Source organism: Stomoxys calcitrans, chromosome 2 (genome assembly GCF_963082655.1).
Source record: "Stomoxys calcitrans chromosome 2, idStoCalc2.1, whole genome shotgun sequence".
Taxonomy (NCBI): Eukaryota; Metazoa; Arthropoda; class Insecta; order Diptera; family Muscidae; genus Stomoxys; species Stomoxys calcitrans.
This window is the reverse complement of record NC_081553.1, coordinates 103,417-126,959: the sequence shown is the minus strand read 5'-3', so window position 1 is coordinate 126,959 and position 23,543 is coordinate 103,417. Positions and strand designations below refer to the sequence as shown.

At 35.2% G+C, this 23,543-nt stretch overlaps 2 protein-coding genes across 3 annotated transcripts in view; one reads left to right on the top strand and one right to left on the bottom strand.

Annotated features, from left to right (window-relative positions):
- The first annotated feature begins 11,947 nt into the window (after positions 1-11,947).
- Positions 11,948-21,848, top strand: LOC106087322 (acyl-CoA Delta-9 desaturase). 2 transcript variants are annotated; one of them, XR_001221256.2, is made up of 6 exons: positions 11,948-12,479; positions 19,568-19,856; positions 20,072-20,408; positions 20,478-20,821; positions 20,878-21,214; positions 21,286-21,848. XR_001221256.2 is itself a non-coding variant. In XM_013252331.2 (5 exons), the coding sequence occupies exons 2-5, from the start codon at positions 19,568-19,570 to the stop codon at positions 21,126-21,128; spliced, it is 1,221 nt and encodes a 406-aa protein (XP_013107785.1). In that variant the 5' UTR covers positions 11,948-12,479; the 3' UTR covers positions 21,129-21,848. The 2 variants fall into 2 exon arrangements, 1 of the variants encoding a protein (XP_013107785.1); XM_013252331.2 differs by having other exon boundaries at positions 20,878-21,848.
- Positions 21,778-23,543, bottom strand: part of LOC106087321 (spindle assembly abnormal protein 6 homolog) — a 51,355-nt gene continuing 49,589 nt past the window's right edge. The window contains exon 5 of the mRNA XM_013252324.2: positions 21,778-22,557. Coding sequence (XP_013107778.2) covers positions 22,451-22,557 — 107 coding nt within the window. The 3' untranslated portion in view covers positions 21,778-22,450. The remainder of the gene's footprint in view (positions 22,558-23,543) is intronic.

Here is a 23,543-nt window from a genome sequence, read left to right as displayed (position 1 = left end):
ACCTGTAGTTTGTACACAAATTAACATGGACAGACAGACGGACATAGCTAAATCGAATCAGAAAGTGATTCTGAGTCGATCGGTATACTTATCAATGGCTCCATATCTCTTCCTTTTGGGTGTTACAAACAAATGCACTAAGTTATAATACCCTGTAACACAGTAGTGGTGTAGGATATAAACATTTCACAGACAAATATTTCGAGGTGCCACAAACGAAGAGAACACACATTGTTGATAATTGTTGCGAAGTTATCTGTAATAAACGTTAAACAGTCAATTCAGATATGTATGGTATATACACATTATCTAAAACTTTCTTTGACAATATTTTTACTTCAAAAAGGTTATTTCAATTTTTAAAAAGAAGGTATTGCCTGGACGGACGGCTTTGTTCCATGCGTATTTGGCGGAATGAGGAAGGTGATTCCCAAATTCAGGCGTGTTTAATTCATTAAATGTTCAGTTTATAAGGCCTGAGCGAGTTCCGAGTTCTCAATCGTATTAGGCCTTTTTTGTTAACAGGCGTAAGGCCTGTAAACAGGCATTCCGTTTTCTTTTTTTTTATATCACAAAACGTAGAACGCATAAGCACATTCCCTTCACACTAGTAAGATGTAATGCGTGTACACATTGCCTTTTGCTTCCTTAAATCAGGTGTTTAAGATGACTGAACACAACAAGAAACGACATTTACCGTATATAAAAATGAAAGAGACAAAACAAAATATTTCGTCATCAAAGACAAATAAATGCCTTCTCTTCAGTTCAATTCTAAACCTCGTGTAGCGGGGATGCTTTCTATCAACAGCGACGGACAAAAAAGACAATTTTGTATTGAAAAAGTTATAAGTTATTCTCACGTCATTTTTTAAAATCTCTTCAAATAATGTCATATTGTCATTATACACATGTTTCTTGATATATTTATACTAATGTCAGTGTTTTGGAAGGGTTAATTTTCCAGTAATTGTACAGCGGTTCTTACTGACATGCCTGTATTATGTCTCTATATGAAGTGCTTGTAAAGACCCTTTTTATGGAAATTAACGATAAAGCCTGAATTCCTGGATCACCCTATGTAAAATGGAAAGGAAAATGCAATATGCTAATCAGACCTCTATTTAGATTACCTATGTATACCGTTTCTTCAATATAATTAATTAAGCAGCAGAGATTTTCACCAAACAACAGGATTTTCAGCTGGCTTAGCAGAACTACTGCTGTAATAGCACCAAATGAATTACTAAGAGTCAGCACACAGTGTTTGTTATTATCAGCAGACTTTTTTCTATGAGTGCAGCCTGCGAAAATACCTTCTTACAGACCTCGCATGCATATAAAATTATTAATTTTATCTCAAAGTTTTCCCAAGTAATGTTCAAAGAATAGCCATTAAAGAGTTTATGCATTTGTTGCAATAATAGGTATAAAATTAAAAAAAAAAGAATACAAGTAAAAGCGTGCTAAGTTCGCCCGGGCCGTATCTTATAAACCCCCACCATGGATCGCATTTGTCAAATTCTTTGCCCAGTATATCTTTATAGGCAAACAAAGGATAATGAATAGCAAGTAAAAGAGTGCTAAGTTCGACCGGGCCGAATCTTGGAAACACACCACCATGGATTCTGCTAAAAATTTTTACAAAATAAATTTCGTTGAAGAGCATAATTTTATTCTACATACCAAACTTCTGTCAAACCAGCAAAAATTAAAGCTTCTAGAGACCGAACAACGATGATCGAAAGGACTGCTTTCATGGGTGTTATATCACGTTATAGACCGATTTGGACCGCGCATGGCACAGTAGTTGAAAGTCGTAACAAAACACTACATGCTCAATTTCAGCCAAATCGTAAAAAAATTGCGGCTTGTAAGGCGCCAGGAAGTCAAATCAGGAGATCGGTTTATATGGTAGCTAGTATATCAGGTTATAGACTGATTTAAACCCTACTAGGCACAGTTGTTGTAAGTCATAACAGAATACTATCTGCAAAATTACAGCCAAATCGGACAAAAATTGCGGCTGCAAGGGCGCAAGAAGTCAAATCGGGAGATCGGTTTATACGGGAGCTTTATCAGGTTATAGACCGATTCAGACCGTACTAGGCACAGTTGTTGGAAGTCATAACGAAACACCATATACAAAATCGGCCCAAATCCGACAAAAATTGCGGCTTGTAAGGGCTCAAGAAGTCAAATCGGGAGATTGGTTTACATGGGAGCTATATCAGGTTTAAGACCTATTTGGACCGTACATAGCACAATTGTTGGAAGTCATAACAGAACACTATGTGCAAAATTTAAGCCAAATCGGGCAAAAATTGCGGCTTGTAAAAGCTCAAGAAATTAAATTGGGAGATCGGTGTATATGGGAGCTGTATTAGTTAATAGACCGATTTGAACCGTAATAGGCACAGTTGTTTAAAGTCATAACAGAACACTACATACATTTTGCAATCCCCCATGACCTACATTAATATTAAGTATCTGCGCAAAATTTCAAGCGGCTAGCTTTACGCTTTCGACCGCTATCGTCATTTCGACAGACGGACGGAAGGACATGGCTAGATCGACTCAGGACGTCGAGACGATCAAGAATGCTATGGAGGTGGGTATAAAAATTGTCATGCTGTTGGAGCCATCTCAGGTTAAGAACCGAGTGAAGCAATACTTTGTTTGGATTTTGGAGACCATAGTAGGGGCTCAAGAAGTTTTATCGGGAGATCGGTTTATATGGGAGCTATATCAGGTTATTGGCCGATTCACACCATATTTAACACGGATGTTGAACCTCATAGAAGAAGTCATTGCACAAAGAATTGCGCCGTCTAGAAGCTCATAAAATCAAGATCCAAGATCAGTTTATATGGCAGCTATATCAAAACGTCCACCGATATGACCCATTTACAATCCCAACCAACCTACACTAATAGGAAATACTTGTGCAAAATTTCAAGTGCCCTGCGCGCTACTCCTTCGAAAGTTAGCGCGCTTTCCACAGACAGACGGACGGACAAGGCTAGACCGATCTAAAATGTCTGGCGATGAAGAATTTATATGTTTTATGCGGTCTTAGGCTAATATTTAAATGTTTTACAAACGGAATAGCGATGTTAGTCATACCCCCATCTTATGGTGGAGGGTTTAATTAAGCATAGTAAAGCGCACCCCTTTTCAACGGCAATCACTCCTTCCAAACTGAAATCGAAAATAATTAGAAAAAAAATACTTCATTATACCGAGTGTACTACAGATACGTAATGACTACAAATCTTGTTTCACACGAAGTCGAGTAATATGGTTTTGCCTATAGTTTTTGACATTACTCTAAACCGCCTCAGCACTCGTACGAGTATTGATGTTTGGTTATTGTTTGTTTGCTTTTCTCAAGAACACCGACGACGGTTCCACTCCAAAATGCAAAATGGGTTTGTCTTTCTGTGTATTTTGCAAAGTTTGACTGACTACATACATTTTATGTTCAAATGATTGAATAGACACAAATGGCTATGTTCTGAATACATAAAAACCATCGAAAGTTGAGATACCGACATAAATATTCAAACCTTAGCTGCGATTCGATAAAAACGTCTAAATGAAGTATTAAATTGAAAATGATTAGCCATTAGATGCTTATTAAAGGCGACACCAGGTGATACATGGTAATGTACCGTGAAGCATTGTTTGTAACAACTAGAGGCATTGCAAAATAAAGAGGGTAGTATATATTGGAGCTGGCAAACTATCGATATTCGCTCCATTCTTAACTATAGATAGTATTGACAAATTTGTTAAATATATAAAAAAATGTGCATGTACGCTAAGAAAGTACGTAAAAACGTGTAAACTTCTCCACGCCGAGCTTTGAATACCCACTGCATACCTGTACAACAGCCAACCAGCTGTACTCGAGGATTTTCATGCATTAGTATTTGACAGATCACGTGGGATTTCAGACATGGTGTCAAAGAGAAAGATGCTCAGTATGCTTTGACATTTCATCATGAATAGACTTACTAACGAGCAACGCTTGCAAATCATTGAATTTTATTACCAAAATCAGTGTTCGGTTCGAAATGTGTTCATTCACCGTAACGTTGCGTCCAACAGCATCTTTGAAAAAATACGGTCCAATGATTCCACCAGCGTACAAACCACACCAAACAGTGCATTTTTCGGGATGCATGGGCAGTTCTTGAACGGCTTCTGGTTGCTCTTCACTCCAAATGCGGCAATTTTGCTTATTTACGTAGCTATTCAACCAGAAATGAGCCTCATCGCTGAACGGTGAATGAACACATTTCGAACCGAACACTGATTTTGGTAATAAAATTCAATGATTTGCAAACGTTGCTCGTTAGTAAGTCTATTCATGATGAAATGTCAAAGCATACTGAGCATCTTTCTCTTTGACACCATGTCTGAAATCCCACGTGATCTGTCAAATACTAATGCATGAAAATCCTAACCTCAAAAAAATCACCCTTTACTAGTTTTTGTGGTCTACACCATTTTCGGGTACCCTATATTCTTTCTTAATGACTGACAAAGGCTTTAACATTGTGAGTGATACATACATATATGTGGGAACTTCATATATCCAAATCTGAACCGATTTCCGAGATATTCAGCAGCAATGTTGGGAATCCTAACGCCAAATTTTGTGAGAATTGGTAGCGCAGAAGAGTATGCCCGCCTATGATACTAAACTCCTGGGTTCGAATCCTGGGGAGAACATCAGAAAAAATTTTCAGCGGTGGTTATCTCCTCATAATGCTGGCTTTATTTGTGAGGAACTATGCCATTTGGAAAATGGTACGGCAGCCATGTAAAAACGTCTCCCCTTATCACTGAGCTTAAAACTTGAATCGATCGAACAGCATTCATTGGTATGTGAGAAGTTTGCCCCTGTTCCTTTGAGGAATGTGCATGTGAAATTTTAGTTAACAATATTGCAATATTGGTCCAAATCGGACGAACATATATGGGAACTATATCCAAATCTGAACCGATTTTTACCAAAATCCGCACGTTTTGTGGTAGTTGTAAAAGTAAGCGTTGTACGAAATTTTGACAAGATTGCTTCATAAATGCGCATGCAAAGGCTTTAGAAGTAATAATCAGTCGATGCAGATATATGGGAGCTAAAAGGTCCCGTCTCTCTCTCTCTTGTGCTTAAATTGGTGAAATTCATCTCTTTGGCACCATACAGCGGTCAAAAAAAGTATTCATCATTAGCAAAATTGATAATAAATTCACTTATTTTGGGTAATTGAAGAAAATTTAAAGTAAACAAATAATGCAGTTTTATGCAATAGTTTATTTTTCGTAATATGTTTTAAAATAAATTCAAAAAATAAATTTAATTAGCGCAAAAAATGCAATTTTATATAATAACACCAAAAACAGAACAAAAAAAGTATTCATCATTGATGTGCTATCATCAAAGTCAAATTCAAATATTATTTGGGAATCCCCCTTTTCTGTTTTATTTAGTAAAGGAGGCTTTGCCCTTGACAGCAAATATTTAATTTCATTGAAAATATAGTTTTTGTCAAAATGGGTCGTAAGCAAAACGAGGTTTCTGATGAGGTAAAAGTTTTGATAATAAAACACCACAGGAATGGTTTAACTCAAAAAACTATCAGTGAAATATTAAATAGACCACGATCTACTATACAATCCATCATCAGAAAGTGGACAGAAACGAAAACTGTTGACAATAAACCAAGATCTGGTCGACCAAAAGCACTTTCAGTTGGAGATGTGCGTTGGCTAGTGCGGCAAGTTCAGAAAACTCCGAAGACAAATGCGACCATTCTTCGTAAAAACACTATGGAATATTTAGGGAAGGAAGTTACTACACAAACAATTCGAAATACACTCAAAAGGCATAGTTACAGAGGAAGAACTGCACGTAAGAAGCCCTTTATAAATAAAATAAACCGAGTGAAAAGGCTAAACTTCGCAAAAATGTATGTAAAACAGCCCGAATCATTTTGGAAAACAGTCATTTTTGCAGACGAGAGCAAGTTTAATCTTTTTGGGTGCGATGGAAAGGTCATAGTGTACAGAAAACCAAATACAGAGCTTGAAGAACGAAACACAGTTGCTACTGTAAAACATGGTGGAGGTGGTTTAATGGTTTGGGGGTGTATGGCGGCTTCAGGAGCGGGAAATCTTGAAATTATTAATGGAGTAATGGATCATAAGTATTACATTGACATTTTAAAGAGGAATTTAAAAGATAGTGCTGTAAAACTTGGGCTTGGTAATAACTTTCAATATTATCAAGATAATGACCCCAAACATTCTGCTTTAAATACCAAGATGTGGATGCTGTATAACTGCCCCAAAGTCATTAAAACTCCTCCTCAAAGTCCCGACTTGAACCCAATTGAACATCTTTGGGAACATCTCGAACGCAAATTGAGAACGCGCAATTTTTCGAGCAAGAGTCAAATGCAACAGGTGATAATGGAGGAATGGACTAATATAGACCAAAATATAACCGCTAAATTAGTCCAATCGATGTCAAACCGTTTAAAAGAAGTTATAAGACGCGGTGGTCGAATAACAAAGTATTAATTTTTTTAAATTATGTTATTTATTTTTTTGTTTTTTTGCAATGATGAATACTTTTTTTGTTTAATTTTTTGTGTTCAGCTGTAAAATGGCCCTTTTTGTTCCAATAAATACTATTTTTTTCTTTAAAAACAATGAAATTGTGTACATATATATCACACAAGCACTACTGCATCATTAGTTTAATATGTTTTTATTCCAATTGTCTTTTGTAGACTTATTAAAAAAAAAACATTGAATGATGAATACTTTTTTTGACCGCTGTATATTTATTTATGGTTTTGATGTCTTTATCAAACAAATTCTTTTGATAAAAACACTCAGGTGGCTTTAATTTTTTTTTTTTTACAAACCGATGGTTTAATATAAAAAGGGTCTAACTTAATGTTTTTTTACTTTACAGGAGAAGGAAGAATCTTGACTTAAGTTTTCCAACGGAACAGGATGTGGAGTGGTTAAAGCAGTTATACCTTTAGCATCATCAGAAATATCTGTGTTAAATAATGATGTAATAATACTGGTTGAAACTCATTTAATGAAGGCTTCAACAAACCAAGAAGACATCGACCTTAGATCTTAGATCTTAGACGAAAGTCACAAACAAAACATTTTTATCAGGGATGACAAATTGAAAGTCAAGGACAATTCGTTTACTTGACAAGCAATGGAAACTTTTGTAAGAAACATTAGTTTTTATACCCTAAACCACTACTGTGGTACAGGGCATTATAACTTAGTGAATAAGTTTGTAACACCCAGAAGGAAGAGAGATAGACCCATTGATAGGTATACCGATCGACTCAGAATCACTTTCTGATTCGATTTAGCTTTGTCCGTCTGTCTGTCCGTCCGTCCGTCTGTCTGTCTGTCCATGTTAATTTGTATACAAAGTACAGGTCGCAGTTTTCAGCCGATCGTCTTCAAATTTGGTACGGGCATGTTTTTGGGCCTAGAGACGAAGCCTATTGAAATTGGAAAAAATCGGTTCAGATTTGAATATAGCTCTCATATATATGTTCGTCCGATTTGCAGTAATACTGCAATAAAATGGTCATTTGTTAACCGATTCTCTCGAAATTTGGCAGGAAGGTTTTTCTTATGACTCCCGACATTACCGTTTAATTTCATAGAACTGTTAGATAAACCTATTTTAAGGCTTCATAAAGTTTTTGTGAATAAGGCCGTAAGACTTTGCTGAGTATTGATATCCATGCTCGTAAAATTATCCTTTGTTGTACCATTAAGATCCTCTCCGTTTGTAAGAATCGTTTTTTGTTTTCAATAAAAAGACAAAATATTTTAATGCAATACATTTAATTTTGTCAATCCCCATTAATCGACTAAAGTAAAAAATTGCTTGTTTATGGAAAAATATCAATTATTTAAACAAAAAATTGTTTATTTTTGGATATATATCGATTATTTAATTGAATTAAGTCAGTTTAACGTTTTTTTTTTAAAGAATAAACAATTTCCAATAAATTAGTTTGTTGAGTTGGTAACCGCTTAAATTGAATTATTCAAATTACAAAATATTGATAATACAACTTCCTTTATGGGTCCGATTTCAGCAACATTTTTAAGGGACAAATTTCTTAGTTAAATTAGGATTTTCATTTTTTCTGTGAGCTGTCATATAAACCGATCTCGTATCTTGACTTCATGGGCATCTAGGGAGAGCAATGCAGACTGACATTTTGCACGTGGCGTTCAAAATGCTCTAGAGTTTGAAATTTCCCGGAGTTGGAAAAATTTAATTTTCGAAGAAGCCTTTTTATGGTTTTAAATTAAAAAATGAAATATGTTACAAAACAAACAGTCCTACTTCTAGACTGTTGAGAAAAGGTTAAGGGACTTATGATGAACTCATTGAGGTCTGTTTCAATAAAAATAGGTGATAGCTAAAAAAAAATTATATACATATTCATATTTTTTCAATAATAATTTTATAAACAAAGTTTTCACCTTTTGAAAGTGCCATTTTTTGCTTTATGCTTTATGCTCTTGCCACAAACGATTCTCTGATGAACTTATATAGTTATATTTCTGATGGAAAATCCATTTAAAGCTGCTAGCTTTGCCACTAAATGCTCGACCTGCTCGCTTTTAAGAAAACAGTCCATGTTAAAAATTTTTTTCGTGAAGTATCGATGGGAACAAAACTTTTTTAATTTTACGACGATAGCATAGTTACACGCATCAAAATACAACGGCTGCGTTGGCTGGGCCATGTTGTCAGAATGGATGAAGAAGCCACAGCAAAGAAGTCTTTTGAAGGCAAACACGGTGGTACACCCAAACCGGGAAGACCAAAAGCCCGATGGAAAGATCAAGTTGTGGGAGACACCTCGAAACTTCGTGTCACAGATTTTAGAATGAGCGCAGAATATCGAGGCGCTTGGAACGCTATTCTTCCTTCGGCTAGTGGAAAAAATATTCTGTCATAGCCAATTAAAGTAAAGTAAGATTTAAATGAATTAATTAATTGTTGGCCACCGTGGCACAAATGTTAGCATGTCTGCTTATAACGCCGAATGCCTGAGTTTAAATCCCGGCATAAAGATCAGAAAAAATTTAAGCTCTGGTTATCCCCATCTATATCGTATGAGTTGATTAATAAACTCAATACAAAATGCTAGAACATAATAATGGAGTATTTTAGGGCAAAAAATCCTTAAAAACGTTCCCTTATCGACTTTCCCGGGAATTTTTTCAAATGAATTTTTAATTAATTTTTGATTTTCGTGATTGCAGCAGTTTCTATTAAGACATTATATGGATCAATTAATTTCGTGATTGAAACCGATTTTTATTTTTTTCTGTGTAGGGCATCCAACTCTATTGTTTCCCTTGAACATCGTCGAAATGTGGGTTGTGTAGCGCTATTCTATCGATTCTTTTTACGGTGTGTGTTCTTCGAAAATCAGTCTTTAGATTCCTGACTAGAGGATGTTTGTCAGAAAAACAAGATTTTCCAGAAGCGAGCGAGTTTGTAATCGATTGGTCAGCTGATCGAACCATGCACTACCTAGAGAATTCTTTTTTCGCAAGGACGGTTCGTATGTCGAATCGACTTCGGGCAGATATCTTTCCCGCTACTTACACATCTAGAAATTCTTAGCAAATGTCAATAAACACCACTCCCTCTTTCCCCCTCCGATCCTTAACTATCCTCTCCAACTCAATCCACTGCATATATATGGGATATCCCCTGCGTGTTGGTGGATTGAAAAAAAAATTTATTGGATTTATGATAAGCTCAAATATCCAATCAAAGGCTGTGTGTCGAATGGTAGTAAACTTTTAGGGATAGTAAAAATATGAAGTTAAGTTTGGTTAATAATTTTTGAGTAGCGCAGGGGCTAGTAAGATTTTTGACAAACTTTGACGTTTCATTGAGCAAAGTCCCATGTCAGTAATTGTAAATTCATTTGCGTTTTAGTAACCAACTTGCGTCCGGCATAACTTAGCCGCCTACAATGTGGGTAGACGTCACTAAATTTCATCGACTTATTTGGCATAAAATAAGCAACGGGATTCTAAAACGTTTTTATTTAACAATAATGGACAAAAGTACAGTTTTGTTTTGTAGTGTATTGAAATGTTTGCGCCGCCGTTTAGTGATTTTTCTATAAAGGCGTCAATAGTTTGTTTGTTTCTATGTACAAGAAAAGTTCTAATACAGATGTGTTTAAAATAGCATTACTTGCCTTACTCGCCGTGTTTTCCGCTTTTCCACAGCAAAACCTAAAATATATCCATATTGCAATATAACTGCTAGTAGTAATGGAAAATATTTTTGGAATATTGTACATATATTCATTACGCAAATAATTATTATTTTCTGGTTTTTCCTGTATTATTATTTGATTTTTGACAAACGTCAAAATTTGTCAGTGTTAAAAAAATGGCCGATTGGCACAGTAAAATGAAATTTTTTTCTCACCAGCGTAAAAAACAACCCCCTACGTCATTTTTACATCTCATTGCTATCATTCGACACTCGCTCAAAGTGGTTTTTAACTACATAAACCAATTATTTGATAGTTGCCCTTGCTTTTAATTGATATTTTTCACATAAATAAAAACCTTTTTATTTCCTTGGATTAAATGCATATAAAACATGATATATATTACTTAAAAATATAAATGATAGAAGCGTCGATGGTATACAGATTGCAAAATTGCCCTGGAAAATGCTATTAGGAAACAGTGGGGACACTTTTTTCCTATCAATAAATGGTGACCAGGTAAACCCTTTATGAAGACTAATGGCGCCTTGCGGCACCCCAATTATTTGCCCAACAAATATTTGTCTGCCAAAAAGAATCACACTCAAGAATATGTGAGCATTCCCTGAAAAATTCTTCATATAAGGAACGTCATCCAAATACCTAATAATTGACTTTGTTATTTATAGATGAAAACACCAGACGTCATACATCTCTGTACTTAGCGAATCACCTCAATATCTATTTGGAAAACACCAACATCTAACCCAAAACAAACAAAAATGAAAGAGAAAACCCCGAAACACCCAAAAAGCCCCACCTTTGGGAAAACAACAACATCTATTTGCTTGTCAAACAGAAACACAAACACACACATACAATAGGATCTTCATCCAAATATCTGCTCGACTCCTTTGTGTGTGTCTTCGCTAAGTTTGGTGCACATCATACAAGTAGACAAATTGAGTTTTTAAAACGTTAAACAGTTTCATACTGAGCTCCTCACCTTAATGGATATGTACTTGACCAATAACAACATCTAACATAGAACCCAAAACAATTAACAATGAAAGAAGAAAACCCCGAAACACCCAAAGAGTGGCACACAAAGGGAAATGCGAAACAGCATAACACAACGAGCATAAACCCCCATCCATCTAAAGAATATTATCTGTAGTTGTGGTGGTCATTGGTTATTATAGTCATATAGACCGGCAGATACAAGATCAACTTGACCGCAGACTACAAACAACGCAGGCTATGCTGGCTGGCATGTGTTTGGCTGAGATAGAGATGAGGCGGACGACGACAACAACGCGAAAGAATCTGCAATGGTTGGTTTGTATGACTGGCTAGTTGGCGAGCGAAGAGATAGATAAGTAATCTAACTACCAACGACCGATCACCAAAGAAGTAGGCAAAATACACAACTACGACGTCGTAGCCCTTGAGGTCATAGAACAGATTGCAGAAGATGTAAGGTGTCGATGCTTTATGAAAACCCCAGGTTCAGATACAACGTCAAGCAGTTCACTGAGAGCGTGGCAACCATTCAAACGTCCTCTGGATACGCCGCCTAGAGTGGATTCAGCGAAAAAAAAAAAATCTTATAAATGAAGTGTAACGTGTTCTGCTGCCGCTGTCTGTTGTCTGTTTCTGCCTGCGTTCAGTTTAATAATAAGAATTTTTTGAGCAGCGCCCAAGTTCTCTTAGGCATTCGAAAAGACTGCTTTCCGAAATAGAAGTCACCAGCACACGTAGAACAGTCGCGCATTGATTACTGATCGAAAGTCTTTAAAATTCCGTGTAATTGCGCAAAGCTAAATTGTCTGCGAGCTGACTTCGTGCAGTCAGCATTTCGAACCGCCGCGTTTCCGACCAAACGAACAACAACGGATACGGACGACAACAAATTAAAAGAAAGCTATAAAAACAAAAACTAAAGCATATCCTTGTGACAAAAGAGCAGTGATGAATTGAAACAAAAAACATACAAATCCAAAAAAATAACATTGTGCAACCTAACATACACGTCTCAATAGTTTCGTGAGAACAAAGCAATCATTCGCAGAAAGTGTCCGTTCTTCGAATCGATCATTGCGTACATTCTGAGCAATATTCACCAATCAACAAAAAGGATAACCAACAAAATATAACAAGGTAAATAAAATCGCGAACTTTGCAGCAAATGAAAGCAGCTTGAACGGAGCGACAGTCAAAAGGTTTTAAAATCTGCACTCGTTCTCCCTCCCACATCTGAAATGCATTTAAACCAGTCATAAAGGATAAAAAACAACAAGTGCTTGTGTGTGTTTGATATGAAAGTGGAAAAATGGTAGATTTGAACAATAATGTTATACCAAAGTGACTTTTTTTCATCATTTTCTCATTCGATAACAAAATACAAATTTGAAAGCTCATCCTATACTTAACCATTTGGCTTAGAGTAAATGTATTGTATATTCACATATATACTACTTAAGCTGCTATCACACGATATATATTTTCAATGATAGCAACTCTGAAAGTTGTACACATCGTGTGATGCATGCGAAAAATGTATATATGAAAAGTCGATTTTCGAATAAGAATAGAATTTGCAACTCTTTTGTTTAAAGGGAACTCTTATTTCTTCGAACATATATGGAGACGCATCCCTACAAAAAATACAATACATTAGCCGATTAAAGCGTGCTCTATTCTTATTTGACGTACATAAGGAATATGAATACACACTGTTAACCAAAGAATGTGCTTTAAAAATATCTTTCCCGATTGAAACGTTCATAATATTTTACATTTAATTATAAAATGCTCATACCTGCTATCATACCCTCACCAACAAATCGACAACGAGTTGTTTTGAAGACTGTGAAGTTGAATGCCATATAGTTTGAAGATAAAATGTGTTCCTTTTTTCTATTCAATCACATTTAATAATTTGTTACTGAAATATTTTCTGAATACTATAAAAATTTTAAATATTAAATTACATTCAACATTTTACGCCAGCAATAAATAATGGCTTAATATAAAAAAGGCCTAACTGAAGTTCTTTAAAATTGCGTTTTTTTTTTTGTTTATTTTGAAAGAGAAATATCCGAAGCATCTGTCCTTCAAATTTCAGGTGGATACAATGGGAAATAACAAATTTATAACGATTTCAAAAAAGGCCAAATTCAAAATTACTTCTTCGTTAAAGTAACAAAAAATCGAGGTAGACCCTTTTTATATTGAGCCACAGATATGTGTATTTAGTTTAACATTACATTGGTTGTCATGCCATTTCCCAAAATATGTATGTTGACAAATAAAGCATGCAAATCGATTAACTTCGACACGCTTCTCCCTTTTGCAAGTATGAGTACACTTTGAATGGTATGATTCGATTTCATCTATTTCCGTAGTATTCAAGTAAAATATTGATTATCAATTTGGCCAACGTCAAGAATAATAAGGCTTCATTACAATATCCCATTTTTAAATTGGGCATTATCACTAAGGCGAACTGCCTTAAAAGGGTACACATCTCATTAACTGGGATCACTCGTCATCGGTATCGTCGTGACAGTTGCTATTGATTTGCTTTGACTGGATGGCCGGTACACAAACACAAAGTCCCGCGGATGACACAGCCCTACATTAGTATGCCAAAACACGCTTTTCCATTCGCTGACGTTTTGCATATCAATAACGGCCAGACCAAATAATGATCAGCTACATGGATGAGGCGATTGTTGGACGTATGAGAAATTCATACGTGCTAAGCGATGAGCATTCTAAATGATTTCCTATGACTTGCCAAGATATACGCAAACGCAAGCCACTTCTCCATGAACACGAATGGAGTTTTTAAGTAAAAATACAACAACAAACACATCTACAAGCCCTCTTAATTGATATGGAATAGAAAAATTGCCGTCGAGTGTTGTCTTCTGGGGATAGTGAATTCACTAGTTAAAATATGCACACTTACTACATACATATACAACCATGGACGTGATATCTATGAATTTCCAAAATTTCGATTTAATATGGATGTTCCTATATTCGTTTGATTATTACAATTATTTATTATTAGCCATACATTCTAGTCATTCCCAACGTATATCCGCATGTGGACCATAAATCGAAGTTAAACGTAATACATATTTATACGAGGAAGTAATTAACCTTGACCATTTGTATGATCTTAAGAGCCCAAAAGAACCACCAAAAAACCCACCAGAACCACTCTTTCTTTCATTCAGAATAGTTAATAACGAAATACTCATCACCTTCTAGATGTTGGCTGTACATATTTGAACTCATTGTGTGTGTATGAGTGTGTGTGCAAACGCGGACAGAAAGAAACAAATCGAAAAAAATCGTTTTATCTCAAAACCTTGTCTTATTTATGCAAATCAATGACGAAAGAACCTTAAAGAAGAAGAAAACTAAACCAATCATTAGTTAAATATTTTTAATTGGAGGTTACGTATGTCTCATACATATAAACATATATGGGTACGTGCATATGAACATACATGTTTGTGTGGGTAAGATGGAAACTTGTATTGATCTCCATTTTATAGGCACCACAGCCCTTGCTAACGCAAGAAGCATTTCGATGACGATTAGAACAGTCGAGTTAAGTTACCAAATCAGCAGAACACTAAATCTATGGCTATCAACTGTTCTACCGCAGTTTCGTCGTAAATGGACTGTCCATCGAGACTGTTAATTGCTTAAACAAATCAAATTCGTAGATAATTATGGACAAGCATTTTTGCACTTTTAACCAACATTTGTTGACTTTTACCCTTGAAGTTCTAAACTTGACAGGATTATTAGGTAGATATTGCGATGAGTCACGCAAACAAAAAATAAAACGTTAATGCTGATAATAGACAGTTTTCTATCATTAAATACTTGCAATTTATATGAACATATGTACATACATACATACATGTATCGAAAAGAAAAATGTATAAAAATAAATGAAGTTTTCATCTCAATCTGGCATCCAACAAGCTTCAAAAATTGTTGTACCTGCTATCTGTCAATCTGCGCATCGAAACTGGTAGAGAGTTGATACGCTTTTTGTATCGAAAAGAAAAAATACATAAATTGAATTATTATTCTAATTCTGCCATCCAAGAAGCTTAAAAAATTGAATCTGCTTTTGAGATTAATATTTTTTATATTGTTGGTAATGAGGCCACTGTAGCGCAGAGGTCAGCATGTCCGCCTATAACGCTGAACGCATTGGTTCGAATCCTGGCGAGACCTTCAAAATTTTTTAGCGGTGATTATCGCTTCCTAATGCTGAAGACATTTGTAATGTACTATGCCATGTTAAAACCTCTCCCCAAAGCGGTGTCGCACCGGAGATCCCTTATAATTGAGCTTAAACTTGAATCGGACAGCACTCATATATATGTGATAAGAAGTTTGCCCTTGTTTCTTAATAGAATTTTCATGGGCAAATTTGCAGGCAAGGAGTTGATACCCCTCATGGTGCCATTTATTAAAGGCACAATGTAAATAGAAATAATTGATGTATGATACGAAACGCCAAAATGTCATGTAAAACAGAAATCGTGTAAAAAGAAAAATCATTAAAAGAAAAATCATAAAAAGAAAAATCATAAAAAGAAAATATCATGAAAATCAGGAAATATGTGTATTCAAAGTAAGAACATTAATCGGGCATTGTTTGGCCTGTAGAAAGTGATCATATGCCCCGCTTTACACAAATTTTCCTTATTTTTCATACCGTATACCACTACTGTGTCACTGTCAATCGACTTTATTCCTACAGAGAAATTTTATAGAAATTAAAAACTTCTATGACAACTACTAGTCTATATTGATTTTGATTCCATTAATGACTTTTCAATTTGTAATATAAAAAGTAAAATAAAAATTTGATTTGCGCGATCTCGCCAAACAAACGGCTTATGAAATTCTCTTTAACAGAACACAGTTATTTGTTTGGCATCGTGCCGATTTTGTTGCCAGTTGTTTGGAAAAGCTGCCGGTTGTCCTTAAAACAAACAGCTGAAAAAAAATTAGTTTCATTTACTGAAGGTGCTATCAGGTGACATATATTTGTCATGTGACATGTCAAATTTAGCATATGTACACCAAAAAAAATGGTCAACAATTTAAGATTTTTCTTATTCGTAGAATTTTAGCAATGAAAACGACCCAAAGAACCTAAACTTTAAAATAAAAATGCTATATTTAAATTAATTTTCCTATTTATTAACGGACATGAGCATCCATTTAAAATTCTGATCGCAGATTGATTCTTATTTGACTTCATGAATGACTGTCCAATTATAATTTAAAAAAAATGTGTTTTGTAAACTTAGTATTTTAACCCTAAAAAGACATTTAAGCCGCGCCTATTTATAAAGCTATGTTACATCTTTATCTACGGTTCACTGTTGTCTTTTTCCAAGGTCAATTTATTTTTTTTTTTATTTTTTAATAATAAAATAAAAAAAAATCCTTAGTATGTAGGAAAATATTTTTCACCACAGGAAATGGGAAAAGTTTGCTAAACTTTTCAGTGTAAATATTGGAAATATCGTCCGGTACATGTAAAACATTTAAGTTAAAAAACAGATGTCGGAACAAATATGTAATTTTTATTCCATTTGACATACATGCAGACACATGCTAATAAAAGAAGTGCAATACATATGACAAACGCATGATGATAAGAGCGCGATCTATTCGTATCTGATATACATAAGAATAGTCATATGAATTCAAAAAATGAAATCTCATATGACAAATACATATGGTCTGATAGTACCTTACCATAACGTATATATTTAAATGACCTATTGTACAGCATTAATTCTGATCATTACTGTGCTCAGGAGGCTTTACTCAAGATTTACAAAGAATTTCGTTATGCGTAGAACTGTAATTAACTCAATAAACATAACATATCGTAGCACATATTCAAATGCAAACTATTCGCCCTTGAATAAGCACTCTGACGAGGCGAGCATCATCAGTCGACCTATTGTATAGCATAGCATAAATTCTAGTCATTACTGCGCTCAGGCGGTGTTAGTCAAGATCACAAGACGTTGGCTGGATTTTCACATTGGCTTTGTAGCACATACAACTGGTTATTTTCGAGGTGATGTGCCAGTTGTTTTTTATTATTACTTTTCGAAATTGCAATCTCACCGCCACAAATGTATCAATTAAACAACAACAAAAAATGTTTAGCCATGAATGATCTTCGGCAAAAAACTGCATAATTATCAATATGCAGATTGGTACTATTCGTCCACTTCTTTATGAAAGTTTAATTCCCTTTCAGAACATATCTAGTTCAAAACTTGTTTCTCATCAAATTAATGTCATGGAAATAGGAACACCCATTTTTTATTGCTCCTATATTGTATATAATTTCAAAATGCGCGTCGTGCAATCTCCAGTAATAGTTTGTACCAATATGAGTGATAATTAAGGTTTTGCTCCAAAGTTGGTTTTATAAAATGTGTCATAAAATAGAAGCCGAAAATCGCTTTTGTTCATGTACATTCAAAGAACTCCAATTCCTACGGCACAAAAGTGTGACAAATGACCCACAACGTCCAATGTACACATATATTATGTATGCATACTTTTGAAAATTCCTCCACTGTGTTAAATATTCCAGCTAATCAAAGAGATCGAAAAGATGTTCAGGAAGTAAACACAAAACTCGTACACACCGCCATCACGCATAAAACTTGCGCGAATGTCTAGATTTACTTCCGACTTCTCTAGTCTTCGTTTTGTTCTTTTGTGTTGTGGTCAATATCGCCAACCGGTTACTAGATTATCTTATTCAATGAATTAATTAAAATCGTATCTAACGTTGCTTTGGCTGCTGCCAAGTTTTGAACATAAATTTCGAATTTAAAAATGAATAATTGAAAAATGAACCATTTTGAGACACTAGCTATACAACTTGGCTTAAAATAGTTTTCTGGCCCATTTAACCTTTGACATTATGATCCCAAATTAATTTTGTGTTTTCAGCAAAACCGTTCTTGCTGTGGTTAGTCTATGCAATCACAGCAGTTTGTTACCATAACCAATTTAACATAGACTAACCACAGCAAAACCTTTCTTGCTGTGGTTAGTCTATGTTAAATTGGTTATGGAAGCAGACTGCTGGGGTGACAAAATGAGTACATTGTGGTTTCACACGAATGACAGAAAGAAGGATTCTGGTTTTTGACCCAATTAGATCAAAACCGGATAAGTGAACCAGAACAAAGTAGTATATATTGTTTTAGTCGCAAATCAGATAAGTGTAACACATTTCTAGTTACAACTAAAAAAGGTGAAGAAAGTATGAAAAAATATTTGTTGTATTTGTTTGAAACCTTGTAAAAGCCGGTACTATGTTCAAGTTTCGCAGTAAAAACCAACATATTTCACGATTACTTTTTTAGATAATAAATATTGAAACACAATATGCGGACTGTATTCGTCATCCGTTATTTTTGATGAAGTAAAAAAAAAACTATGTTATCATCAATATATAGTATAGTATTTACCTTGGCTCTCACAGTGAAACCCGAACATTGCACCAGCCTTAAGGTACTTCAATAGGCGTGTGGTCATGTGACCGGCTGATTAAAGAACTCTATTCAGTTGTAAATTCAAAATATAATATGCATATTTGGTCATTAAAAGCCCTAGAACTTTTTTATTTATTCTACCATGACTAAAATGTTTTAAATTGTTTTATATCAAGAATATGTTAAAAAACCACTGGTGGAAACGATATTTTAGATTAAGTCCTTTCCTTTGTTCCCCAATTCAAAATCGTGGAGGCCACCATTGCGCAGAGGTTAACATTTCCTCCGATAACGCTGAACGCTTGGGTTAGAATCCTGACGAGAACATCGTAAAACATTTTCCACGGTGATTATCCCCTACTAATGCTGGCGGCAATATGAGGTACTATGCCATGAGAAAATTTCTCCCCAAAAGAGATGTCGCACTGCTGCTCGCCATTCGAGCTCGGCTTTACAAAGGAGGTACCTTATCAGTAAGCTTAAACTTGAAACGGACAGTACTCATTGATATGTGAGAAGTTACCCCTGTTCCTCAATGGAATGCTCATGGGCAAATTTGCAATTCAAAATCATAAAAAGTATTTTGTATTTAAAAATTGTTAGCAAACTAAACATGAATAGATTTAACTAAATATATTTGATATGTTTTGGTTTCAATTCTAGATGGCGCCCAATATAATAGGTAGTACCTTTATTTTGGCTGAGACGGCTATAACCAACACAGACTCCAACAATAACAAAGCCATAAATGCCGCAGCGTCTGCAACCACAAAGACGACCAACGCAATTGTTAAGCCTACTAACAGCACAAATCAGGATGCGGAACATAAAAAGCCCTACCAAGTGGAAATTGTTTGGCACAATATTTTGTTGTTCATAATACTGCACAGTTCCGCCTTATATGGTCTTTATCTGGTATTCGCCGAAAATGCGTATGTGGAATTTGCGCTCTGTAAGTCAAGAAATTGCAATATACAGTATAAGCATAACATTTACTAACCAAAATACAGTAATAAGGTCTTCCAGTCGAATCTGCCTAAATGAAAGCCCATTTAATTAGAAAAGTCGTTTAATTGTAAAAAAGGATGATGCAAAACTCAAGATGTTTTTTATTTACATACCTATTTTTATTATTATGGTTTAATATGTTCAAACCATTTCTTTCAGCCTATATATGCCTATTTCTAGGAGGCATGGGTATTACAGCAGGAGTCCATCGCTTATGGTCTCATCGCGCATATAAAGCCAAGCTACCATTACGGATATTCCTGATGCTTTGCCAATCGTTGGCCTTCCAAAACTGTATATATGAATGGACTAGAGATCATCGGGTCCACCATAAATTCACCGACACCGATGCAGATCCCCATAATTCCAGAAGAGGATTCTTCTTTGCCCACATGGGTTGGTTGTTGTGCAAGAAACATCCAGATGTCAAAGAGAAGGGGAAGCAAATAGACATGAGCGATCTAAAAGCGGATCCAGTAGTAATGTTTCAGAAAAAGTAAGCACATCGCACTAAAATTATTATATATTTAGCAGTGCTGTTACTGAATTTCGCTATGTTTTCCAGATACTATTTCATTATTATGCCTGTCTGTTGTTTCGTTTTGCCGGCTCTCTTTCCGTATTATTATTTGGGATCCTCTTTGAAGGTGTGCTTCTTTGTCGGATCCATGCTACGGTACTGCATATCTTTACATGGTACTTGGTTGGTTAATAGCGCTGCTCATTTCTATGGAATGAAGCCTTACGACAAGAACATTAGTTCGGTCAATAACAAAGTTGTGTCCAGCATCACTTTTGGCGAAGGCTGGCACAATTACCATCATGTTTTCCCATGGGACTACAAAGCAGCTGAGTTGGGAAATTACTACAATATGACGACAGCTTTCTTAAATATAATGGCTAGAATCGGTAAGTGAGTAAAATTATTTAAAACAACTTCTGCTAATTGTTGTTACATTTCTTAGGGCAAGCATACGATTTGAAGACTGTTTCTGATGAAATGATTCTAAAGCGGATCCAGCGTACCGGAGATGGAACACATCCTTCATGCACAGATATGAACAATAACCAGCTTTCTGGGAAAGGCATTACGGCCGAAATGTTGGCTAAGCTCGATCACGAAAATGAGGAAACAATGATCTGGGGCTGGGAAGATAAGGATGTGAGCGAGGAGGACCGCAAGTGTGCTAAAATTATTGATAAAAAAGATGACTAATTCTCCGTGAGAGTGAAAGGAAGACAGTATACCATAAATATCAAATGCTCTCATCGAAGGCTTGATTGTCTCTCTTTAGATCATCTGTAAGGTTCAGGAGTACATATTTAAATTAAATTTTATTTAAATTGGTGTCTGTTACTTTCGTACATCCTAGCCAACCTTATAAGCTCCCGGGAACACATATTCTATTTTGTACCTTATTACAAATCCGACTACCGTACTGTGACATATGCACACTGCCATCTTCAGAACATTTCAGTTATGGTGTGTTACCCATAGACACGTCTGCAAAGAGGTTTTCCCTAGTTTTAGGTATTCCTAGCTTTAATTCATAGTTCCATAAGTTCCACATTGTTTTGTGGCCATCTCATCAGCACTGGCTCCAACCATGTGCTTGTGGTTTGCTACTCGCCTTGCCTTCTTTCGGTTTCTGCTTCAAATAAAAATTGAGCAAAGATGCGAATAAAGCTAAAGGCACCCATGAATCCCTTGTTAAGCGCGTTAAGTATGTCTTGTTTATAGTCTTAAGTTATGCATTAATGTCATTTGTACATTTCAATTTACATAATAACCAAAAATTCGAATATACGCATAATTTTAATGAGAAAATATAGAAAAAATTAAAAAAAAATAAATAAAAATTCAGTTTTCATTTTTCACGTGATCTTTAGTACAGCGAAAAATGAACAATAACTGAACAAAATATTAAAAATTAAATGTTTTCGCCTACATCTATTTTAATTTTTTTCTAACCAGTAGTAAAATATTTTGAGTTTCTCAACATGACGATCTCAAATTTGGTAGTCCTTATAAGAGTCCCTTTGAGAGAATTACAGCCACCCCAATTACAAGCGGCGATACAAAGGCAGTCTCTGAATCAAGCGGCATATCAACCGTAGCAACAGCAATAAAGATCTATCGAATGAATACAGACCTTGGAGACCATCCGCCGTCCATAGCTCAAAAGAATTTAACATCAAACACCAACCCATTTTAGAAGATTAAGCAGCCGTCTCAATTGAATTGACACCAACGGGCTGATAGTACCCATGCGCACTCAACTTTTAGCATCTTGCATTATAAAAAGCCTAAAACACAGCATTTCGTCAGCCAATGAAAATGCCACTAGTCACTCCATGACAACTTCTCCGAATATGGCCAAATGAATAATACACTTGTCTCTTTACTTTGCTTCGTATACCCTACAACACCACCGCGGTACAGGGTATTATAACTTTGTGCAATTGTTTGTGATGATAAGAAGGAGAATAGGTAGGCCCATTGAAAAGCATTCCGATAGGCTTTCTTCCTTACGCGATTTAGCCTTGCCCGGCCGTACGTTTTCTGATTGTCGAAATCACGATAGCTTTCGAACGAATAAAGATATCCGCTTGAAATTTGGCACCGATACTTTTATCGATGTAATCTGCAAAAGAAAAGAATTAAGAGAATTCAAAAGAGTCAAAAGAAAATTATTAAATTACCTCTTTTTAAATTTTTTCTTACAGCGTTTTCAATTTGAATTTCGTTTTCAGAAAATTGCATTTCTTCCTTATTTTTGTTTTTATACATTCACACCAAAAATGGGGGAAAAATTACAAATTATCTGAAAACGAAAAATAAAATTGAATTCTATCTGTTCTCAAACGGATTTTTTTTATTCTATCCCAGACTTATTTTTTAATCAAAGTAGGTTCTACTTAAAAATACAAAACTGGATAACCACCATCATGGATATATAGTCATCATCTTATTGTATCCAAATATTGACAGACACAGGTGACAGTATGAGCCAAATTGAGCAAAAACTCCGTTTTTTTATTTAGATCTTAAATCGGCAAATCAGATCTTAAATTCAAATCATAATATTACAGTTATTGGGCAAAATTACAAGGGATCTAATATAACTTCTATTACAAATTCCAGCGAAAATTGCTGCTTTTTTTTTGTTCTCAAACGGATTTTTTTTATTCTATCCCAGACTTATTTTTTAATCAAAGTAGGTTCTACTTAAAAATACAAAAACTAAAATGCTTTCCAGGAATGAAATGCTGTTCATCGCTCATTTGCTTGAAGAGTGGCCTAATAAAATAAATAAAAATATATTAAGTTCGGCCGTGTTGAACTTTGGATAACCACCATCATGGATATATAGTCATCATCTTGTTGTATCCAAATATTGACAGATCCGCACCAATTTTTATGCAGGTGCAGCCTAACACAGGTGACAGTATGAGCCAAATTGAGCAAAAACTCCGTTTTTTTATTTATATCTTAAATCGGCAAATCAGATCTTAAATTCAAATCATAATATTACAGTTATTGGGCAAAATTACAAGGGATCTAATATAACTTCTATTACAAATTCCAGCGAAAATTGCTGCTTTTATAGGCTGAACGCTCTATATCGGG